General features: G+C 42.0%; 1 protein-coding gene across 3 annotated transcripts in view; it reads left to right on the forward strand.

Annotated features, from left to right (window-relative positions):
- The window catches only part of RIN3 (Ras and Rab interactor 3), a 55815-nt gene extending 49448 nt beyond the window's left edge, over positions 1-6367 (forward strand). For all 3 annotated transcript variants that reach the window (XM_031593071.2, XM_090141511.1, XM_090141512.1), the window contains 3 exons: positions 1502-1633; positions 3834-3997; positions 5185-6367. In XM_031593071.2, the coding sequence (XP_031448931.1) occupies positions 1502-1633; positions 3834-3997; positions 5185-5493 (605 nt within the window). In that variant the 3' untranslated portion in view covers positions 5494-6367. The remainder of the gene's footprint in view (positions 1-1501; positions 1634-3833; positions 3998-5184) is intronic.
- Positions 6368-10155: the final 3788 nt, after the last annotated feature.

Raw genomic sequence — 10155 nt, forward strand, 5'->3', positions numbered from 1 at the left:
GCCTTCACAGAGCTGAGGCTTTCAGATATACAAGCTGAAACAACAGCAGAGAAATAAAATGTCCCTCTAGATGTTAATGAAATAATAGGGATCTTTTATAGCTAAGATGAAGACTTGGGGCCATGTTGTTTAACTGAAGATAGCCATAATAGAACAAACAGAACTGAAAGAGTTAATCCAGCTTTCATTAAATAAATTGTGCTGTGGCGTGTGCAGTCCCTGTTAGATACAGATTGAATGACAGATCTGAGAATCTCTCATCCTCCTAACACTTTCTTTTAACTGGATCAACTTTCTGTTCTCTACATATATTACTGTGTTTATTTCAAAGCCATGCTATTTTTTTTTTTTAAATCAGAGGTTAAGCTCATGTTTATTTGAGGCTTCAAAAGAATATCTTTCTTTGCCAATAGAGAATCTGTATCAGCTATGAATGACAAAAAAGGAAAGCTGACTCATGGCAAAGATTTGAAATAAGTCAGTGGGAACATTTGAGAAACGGGAATTCATTCCCCAGCATGGAAGGGCATGTGGACTAGGGGCCAAAAATGGCCAGAGCATAACTTCACTGCAGCTACACCAACGACAGTTCTTATTTTTTGAAATAAGGCAAGCAGTTCTCAAATGTGACGCACCTAGTGAGTTCCAAATTGATGAAACCAGCACTTCAGATGAGGAAAACTGCCCACAGTCTGAGGGAAAACATTCAGAATGAAAGTATGGTTAAGGTTAAGAAGAATCATCAACCCTGACTGCTGGGAAGACAGGCTTGTTAAGAAACTTGGTACTACATGTTGCCCATGATAAATTTGTGACATGTTGGTAGGAAATGAAAGCGTCGTCATCATCTTTGCATGAAAGTATCTTTTAAATAAGGAAATTTGTCATCGTGCTCTTTGCAGTTTATATAGTAAATCTTCTGTTTGGGTTCTAATTTAAGTAGTAAATGTTTATAATTATAATGATTAATATGTGTGCTTTTTTGTCCTCAGAGCTTTTACTGATTACTTGTAAGGTCACTTTCTTGACTTTATTGTTTCAAGCACAGGGAATCTTGAGCCCATGAGGATCTGTTTCTGTAGCACTTGTTGAGCACCAAGACTACTCTAGTCTTTGTGGAAGGGATTTTTTTTTCCCAGCTAGACACTGTGGCTGGAAAGAAGCTTTCTTTTAGTTTCTAACTTGGAGACTTTTAGTTAAGAACACATAGTGCAATGATTTGCCTTGTGAAAAATTTGAATATGTGTGTTAGGAGTATATATTCTTTTAGGCTTGCTCTACATGTTGGACTGAAGAGTTAAAAAAAGAAAAAAGGGGGAATCTGACTCAATGTTTTTTATAACTTACTTTTTTATCATTTTTTCTTTGCTTCTGCTTTTGAACTTTAACTCTTGAGATAACTTAAGTGAAAGTCAAAGACATGCTGCCTGATAAGCTGTTGTGTTGAGATGTGCCTTTTTGGTGAGTTTATGGGGACCGTTCTGTGTTTCTCTTTGCTCAGGTAAGCCTTATGGTGCAGATGACTTCCTCCCTGTGCTCATGTATGTATTGGCCCGCAGCAACCTGACTGAAGTCCTTCTGAATGTAGAGTATATGATGGAGCTCATGGACCCTGCTCTGCAGCTAGGTGAAGGTAGAGTACCGTATTTGCTCCTTGGATATTCTCTTTGTAAATCACTATTTACCCCACTTTAATGTTTTGAAGACAGGGCAGCAAGGCTCTGGCTAGATTTTGTGGATGAGCTTTGGCCAAGCCTTCCAAATCTGAAGCTTTAAAATGAGTGTTAAACACTTCAGTGCAGTGACCTTTGACAGCAGCTAAAAAAGCAAGAGCCCAGTACAAATGAGTTCTGATGGATTAGTAACCTAAACAGGGACATCTAGTGTTCTGTGGCTGTAAGGCTGGAAAGTCAAAGGGTCTTTGCCTAAAACTAAACTTCTGCAATGCATTCTTTTACTTTTATTTATTCCAATGAGAAAAATGAATAGTTCTTACACTGCGCTGTATGCCTTGGGCTATACTTGATTCTCAGACCTTGTATGTGAGTAGAGTGGCTTGTTTGACTGTGTTCTCTGGCTGAGTACCACAGTGAGGCAGAGAAAGGAAAGTAAGTTCAGAGAGAAGTATCAGTTTTGGTTGTGGATAAAGAGCTCTGTTATTAAAGGGGTAAATATCTGTGGGCCTTTTGCTTCTCAAGTACAGCCTGGGAAGCAAATGTTACTACAGACAGGATTATGCACTCTTAATTAGAATTAGAGATAATTTTTCACTAAGTAGTCACTAAATCAATAAAAAGAGTTTTGTTTTAGAATTTGTTTTGGTAAGTACTGAATAGTAGAAAGGAGTCCTGGACAAACAAGGGCAGACTAATTTGATTTATATTAAATGGAACTTAAATCTGTAGCTAAAGAACACGTACCCAGCATGGTGCAGAGGGGAGCAAAGAGAAGGAGCAGTAGCAATACAATTGCATTAGTGAAGGATTTCTGCACAGACTGATGTTCCTGCTGGAAAAAAAAAAAAAAATTGTTAGCAGAAAAAATGTTGGCATAAGCATAGCACTTAGCTGACATAATGAGATGTTTTTGGTAACTGCACTGCCCACAGGTTCTTCATTTCCAAAGGGCATGCTACCAAGCTGGTTACTGAAGTCAGCAGGATTGAGGAGCTCAGGAAATCAAAGGCAGAGCTTGCTGGAAGTTCTTTCAAGTCAAAGATGCAAAGCCTATATGAAATGTATACTGCAGTCGAAGGGAAAAATTGGTAGGGAAGTTTCAGATCACACTGGCTGAGTAATCACTTCAGAAAGGAGACTGAGGGTAAATGCAGATACAAGAGATGGAAAAATAAAGAATAGCTCTGTGAAGAAAGTTCAGAGATCGTGAAGCACAGTGCTAAAATGCTTGAATTCAGTATGTGCCTTTCAATGTTAAATGATAACAAGTGATTTGGGCACAGAAATGAAACTAAATAAAAGAAAAGCAGAAGGCAGAAAACTGTCAGACTAATATATAAAATCACTTCAGTCTGGCTTCCACATTAAAAAATTACTTTTGAATGTATTTTACTAAGAGCAGTGAGTACTGTTTGGGCGGTGTGCTGGCGCCATCCAGAGGCAGCTGCAATTATTACAAAACATTAATAACTGCCACCCAGCTTATTAAATACTTTGTTCAGCTCTCCTACAGCTGGGGTGAGGGGAGAAGCAGCAGGAGGCTGCAGAGAGGCAGAGGTGGTGGGCCTGGTCCAACATGGGGCCAACAGGTGACACGAGCACCAGCGGCTCCCTGAGGCCTCTTCCTTTTGAGCCAGACTTCAGGCTTTTACTGCTTCATCCCCTCTTTGGTTTACTAAGATTTATCCCACTTAACTTTGAAGAATCCAGGCATTTGTCTTATCCAGACGTCTGGATTTGTGCACAGGGTGACTTGTCCTTGTAGGTCCAAGACCTCTTTTAACATCACTGATCCCACAGAGGACCTGGCTTTAAACATTTCTGCAGGGTAGCTGAAGTCAGGGTGGAAATGTAAGCTTGTATTTTTTCTACAGAACACAGTGGGATTGTCACTACTTCCTTGTGTTATGGAGAACGCATCTACCACCTCATCAGCCTGGACAGCTGACATGTCTGTGAAGCAGAACAGGGTGGAAAACATGGTGGTCATTAGGTTTCCTTTCTCTTGCACTAACACCAGAAGCCCTGCACTCCATGAGGTGAGGCATGGGCGGTGCAAGTGTTGGACAGTTGCCTCTGCATAGGCACAGGTAGGATGGAAATGGAATTGAACGGCCCTGCAGCGTGATGTTCATGCAAGAGCTTTTCTTTTTGCAGGCTCCTATTATTTAACCACCACTTACGGGGCCCTGGAGCACATCAAGAACTACGACAAAATCACTGTCACACGGCAGCTGAGCGTGGAGGTGCAGGACTCCATTCACCGCTGGGAGCGGCGGAGGACGCTGAACAAGGCCCGGGCTTCTCGCTCATCGGTGCAGGTACCGCCTTGTGTTACTGGGAGGGAAACAGCTGGCAGATGGATGGGCTCTGTCCATACTTACTTGTTTTAAATATGATAATTATTTTAAGACAAAACCAACTCAAATTACTATTAAAAAAGAGAGTGCATAATATGCAGGCTTGTTAGCTGTGAGGTGCTCACTGTGTGTGGGTCTGTGAAGGTATCCCCATGCACTGGTGGTTGGGTGCTACGATCCTCCAACAGTGGTGAGACAGGAGACAGGACCACAGTGCCGTCTCAGCCCCATGGCCTGCGATCAAATCTGTACCCACAGAGAGGCAGCAAAGGCCACCTCAGAGACTTTACAGTGCAAAGCTCAACATTGTGAGCACTGAGGTGAAAACCAGGGGAAAAACTTCTGAGTGGGAGACATGGTCCAAATAGCCACATAGAAGCATGATGTTTGTTAACCTTTACATATTGCAGTCAAAACTGTCCCTAATGTTCTCAGAATTACATGGATATTTGATGTGTCCCATCCATCAGTCATCCATCTCTGAGTGCTTCTCTAGCAGTAGACTGCCATAGCAACTACTTAGCACAATAGCTCAGCAAGCAAATTTAGATTCCCACAGCTTCCAGCAATAAAAGTGTTGCTTTCCATCCCTCTGAATGATGGAAAATATGCAAGTTCATTCTGGTGGAGGTAACTAACTTCTTGGCCGTGTGCCCTGCACCCCCTACTGGCTGCCTCACTGATCTGCAGATATACTCTTTAAAAGCAGCCTGGAGTCCACATATTTGGCAAATATGTAGGATTTAAACAGTCTAACAGTCTGCAGCTTTCTCACTTTTTCCGGGAAACCTGAGTATATTCAGATAGAAATTGCTTGGAATTTTTTGAACTTCACAGATACAGCCCTCCCTGGCTAAATGCTTTCTAGATTCTGTTCCTCAAATGTTCAGCAAGAGGAAAGTCATCCCAATAGTTCTCAATCCCTGAAACAGCGTACAAGCAAATAAGCCTCCTCAGCACATCTGCTGTTTCCTTCCTGATGAAAGGAAGTTTGGAGGACACTCTCAAATATGAGCATTGAAGAATGGTTGGATATTTGGGAGTGCTTAGGAGTTGTGTTTAGCTTGAGATTTGGGGCTTGATTTTTCCTCTTTTGGTCCTCAAGTCACTGTGCTAGCTGCAAGATCTATCCTCATGTTTCTCTTCAGGACTTCATCTCCATTTCCTTCCTGGAGATTGGTGCTCAGTCAAGGACACTTGCCTCACGAAATGATACCACGACTGAGCAGCTGTGCCAGCAGTGTGCCGAAAAGTTTGAAGTCTCCCATCCCAAGATCTATAGACTCTTTGTTTATGTCGATGGCCAGTGGCTGCAGCTGGACAAAGAGGCCCTCCCTCACCGTATCAAAGCTTCACTGCTGAAGAGTGAAAACAAAAAAGATTTCCATTTTATTTATAAACCAATAGAGTATGAAAATCCACCAGTTCCAATTGTCAGAGAGACTGACTTTTCCTAAAGGTCATGCTACTCTTCTGTTGAGTTTGCTGTCATCCTGAAAGGGCTGGATAGCTTATTTTGTGAGATCCTCTGGCAGCTGCAGATCTTAGGTCACTGGAGCTTGGCCTTCACCACAGGGCAGGTGTGCTAATTGTAGATGCTGTCTGAATATAGGGCATTTCTCAGAGAAGTTCAAAAATGAGCATTCAGGAGAACAATATCCTTTGGAAAACTTGAAGTATCAAACCACAGAACCTCCCGCTGGCAATGCCAACATTGCAGAATGTAAATGGACAGAGGAGAATGATCTCAGAGATCTTGTGGAAAAGCGGACATTTACTCCATCATAAATGATGGCCGGTGCAGATCACCTCAGTGCACAGGGCCTCTGAAGGGTCTGCACACACCTCAGTGCTGTTAGGAGGTAAGACTACATTTCCACCTAACATCTGTCAACGTTTGATTAAAAAGAGTATTGGCTGATGTATACAGTGGCACAGGATTACCACCTATAGCAGAACTCCATCTCTGTCTTGCTGTCTACAACACAAAATTGCCTTTGAAATCCAAATATTCACCAACCATGCAAGAAGATTCCATACATTGACAAAGAAAATATTTTCTGCCATTTATTTGTCACTAAAGTCAGGTGACATAGGCATTTTCATCAATGTATTTTTCTTAAAGATTGGAAGTGTTCACCATCAATGTACAGCTGTTTAAATGACATTAGTTGTATGATAGTGTCTGTTTAATTGTATATTTATTTCTATGTGTGATATGGTGCAATTGTTTTAAAATAAGAATTTGTAAAGAACTTAATAATTTTCCCAATGTAGCAAAGTAGATTAAAATTTGAAGTCAAAGAGCAAGAATAAAATACCGAGCTGTGATTTTCTCTAGTGTTTTCATATCTGCATGTCCCACCAGATTGTTACTTCAAGCAGTTCAGGCATTTGAGACAGAATTTGCTAATTCTCCTCTCTCTCTACCTCTACTTTCAGTCATTCAGTCACTGCAAATTTAAATTTCCCTGCAACCTGAATTTCTACACAATAAACTAAAACATTGGAAAAAACACGTTCTGTGAAATTAGCAAGCAACTTTTCAGTACTGGATAATGACAGCAGAGCCTTAATTGCAAAATGGATCTTTGTCTTCTGGGTGCCTTCCTTCAGGCAAGATTCCACTGCCAATGTAGCCTCCACTGCAGACACAAACATGGGATCAGGCCTAGCAAAGCTCTAGACTAGACTCTAGAATAGAAAAGTGGTCATGTTTTACTGTGGGTTTTGCTCAAAGCTGCTGTTGTTTCCTCTCATTAACATTCAGAAACAGAACTGGGACATGTTGGACCAAGTTGCTTGAGCCTCCAAAAGGAAAATGACAGTGTGTGTGGCTGGTCATGCTATCAGTCTCTGTGGCTTGAAATGTCCATGTCTGTGTGCATGAGCCATCGCGTGCAATGGCCAAATGTGCATTACGATTCCAGACCATCTGTGCATCTGCCAGCCTGGGCTGCGTGTGTATGTTGTTGGGAAGGGATGACAACGAAGAATAAGGAACAGTGAATAGCAGCAGTCTCAGTTTTGAGGCCATCACATGCAGAGCTTGTGCTGGCATGACACCAGCAGGGAACTGACTCCACATTTCTGGTTATTCGGTCATTTATACTCATATGCAGCTGTCAGCACTCCTGCCATCCCCCTGGGCTGTCCACCTGCAGGGTCCTGTGCTGAACCCAAGGAATTAAGATAGGACTGATCTTCTGCTGGATATTTCAGGGGAGAGACCGGACTTGGCAGCAGAAAGGAATGAGCAACATAGTTATGCAAGGAAGAGCTCCAGGCACCTGACAGCATCTTGGGGAGGCCATCAGCCACAGGCCCTGGGGCGAGGGCACACCACAAGTTGTATGGCTGAGCAGCCAAGCACGAGAAAACTCTGCTGGTGCCAAACCACCATAAGGCAAACAGTCCTGAAGTCAGAACTGCCAGAGAGGAGAGGAGAGGAAGTAGAGAGAGAGGGAGAGGAAGAAAGCTTTTACAAAGGCCTTTACAAAAGCCTGCAAAACTTTCATCTGGCATTACAGCTGAAAAGGTCAAAGTAGATTTACAAAGACGTCCATGGACTACTCCCCTCTCCTCTGAATTCAAGGGATTAATCTTTTTAATGCAAGTTACTGTGCCTGGCAGTGAGCTGCCTGGATGGAAGTCCCCGTGCTAGAGCTCAGAGCTGAGGAGGGTCTCCTTCAGAAGCCATGGGGCACCCAGCCTGGTTGAGCGTATCATGTAGAGAAGGTCAGCATGTCCTCCCTATGGCTGCTGGTACCTGGAATCTCTCAGCACTTTGAACTGGTGTCTGACATTCAGTCAGTAAGAAAAAAAATGTTACAGATGAAATCTGTAACACTTTTAAATACTCCTTAGACTTTGTTCATTGGCTTTGTCATGGGGTATCGTCACGCTACAGACCAACCAGTTAAAGAGGTACAGTCAGTCTGGAGATCTGTGGCCTCCTCTGGTTAGTCAAGACGGTCACACCGTGACTCATGCCCTGGACCTCACATGAGAAGTCAGCAGACAAGCATTTCAGAAGACTTTGACCAAGTATAGTTGTGTAATCTGGCCAAGGTCTCCTCAAACAGTTATTTCCACAGAAATATTGTGCAACAATCACTCATCTATGCATAAGCAAAGGATCCTAGTGTGAGAGAGAAGATATGCTGAACCTAGCAACAGCTCTCAAGAAAAAAGAAAAAACAAACAGCAAAGCCCAAGTGGCCACTTTGTGCCCAGAGCTGGCCTAGTGCCACACAGTGCCAGTGATGAAATCTGTCAATAATTCACTAAAATAATTACATTGCGAGGTCAAGTATGACCTAAAATAAAAGTCATTGAAACTAAAAGCAGTTTTCCTGCCGAATTCAGGAGCTTTGGGCATCAGCATGCATCATTCACCAACCTGATAGGTACTTTGATAGGTACTTTGCACAGGACTCTATTTTCCATCAGGAGTGACTCAGGATGGGGGGGCCACCCAGCCCAACCCCTGCTGACAGCACTGCTGCCCCCAGGACAGCTCAGCCTTGTCCTTTCTGTGCTGCAGGTCCCAGGGCTGAAGATTATGCAGACCTTCAGAAGACCTGCTCCAGTATTTCAACCACATGCACTGTGAAAAATATGTTCCTTGTCCTCAGCTGGGGTAAAACCCCACTTGTCTCACTAGGTTCCCTCCTGGCACTCTTTCCAAGGTCAGGGCTAAACACAACTATTCTGCACAATACACTCTGACCCATTCTGGTAGATGATAACTTACTGGGAACCAGCAGCCTTACTTATTTTTAAGTAGTTATTTCTACATTCAGTGTTCTAGGAATTATAGTCTGTGCAAGTATGTGCCTGAAGGAAGAGTAAGGGTGTTTGTGCTTGCACAGTGCACCACAAACTACTCTTTAAGATTGACCTTGCACAATCCTAAAATCATCTTCTAATCAGGTTCTACCACTATCTCAAAATAAAGAGCCTGCCATACAGGCATTAAGCCAACGTGATGCTATTTGGAGACCTTAAAATAAATGTATTGATCAGTGCAGGTGAAGGTTGTGGGTCTTTTCATTCTGCAGAGTTGTTTCCTGTGTGACTGCACTGTGGACAGATATCTCCACATTTCAGCTTTGCATCCTCACAGCTGCAAGTGCCTGCAGGAGAACATGAACAAATCTGTGCTAACAGTTGGTTTTTCATTTAGCAATTACTCGTTGAAGTCTACTCAGCTTAGTTGGAGTCTCTCGACTGTAGAGTGATGTAGAGTATTTGTGAAGAACCTGAGGGGCTTTTCTTTTCCTTTTACATTCTATACATGAAAAACCAAAAGACAAAAAGCATGCCTGAATGCTGTCTTGTTTAGCCTTCTTTCTGTTTTCAGGAGAACATCTGCAACACATTAATACATTCCAAAATTTCACAACCTCTTATTTATAGATCTCCATCTATTTACAATTGAAAGGAAACCAGCTACATTAAAAAAAAAAAAAAAAAAAAAAAAAAAAAAGTATCTGAACTTTCAATACCCTCAAGGCATAAACTTGAATTTCTTGATTGAGTAAAGTTGTGTTTCACAGCTTTTTACCTTGCCCTACCCATTCTGAAGCTAATTGTGTTCTCAATCACAGCTGAAAGTGCTAATGCTCTCAGGTTTGATTCTTCTTAAGGTAAATGAAAGTTCAGGTTTAGCTCCTTTCCCTCTCAGCTCCTTGGAGTAGACCTACTCCAAATTCTCACCATCTTGCAGATCCATGATTAATTTTACCCTGTGTTTTTTCTTTTCTCATAAGCATGAGATAATTTTGCTTATTTATTTTACATCTTGGGAAGATCTCTGAAGTATTTCTGCATCCTGTCTTCATGTGTAAAAAGGTATGGATAATCTAAGACCATTTGGAAGCACCTCATAGCTTCTAATTTGCTTCCCTGTTTGTTGTTTATTGAATCATCTCTAAGGAATACCCCTTTCAATATGATCTGGGGGTTTTGCATTTCTTTTTTATTGTTGGTCTTGTTTGATACAGTCTGTTTTATAAAACCTTTATGGAGGTTAAATAACCACTTAATGCACTGTTGTGAAGGAATTAGCTCTCAATTCATTTCAAGAAATGAGACACTTAAGCTGTATTGCCCAG

The sequence above is a fragment of the Phasianus colchicus genome, chromosome 5, assembly GCF_987193195.1.
Source record: "Phasianus colchicus chromosome 5, bPhaCol1.hap1.1, whole genome shotgun sequence".
Lineage (NCBI taxonomy): Eukaryota > Metazoa > Chordata > Aves > Galliformes > Phasianidae > Phasianus > Phasianus colchicus.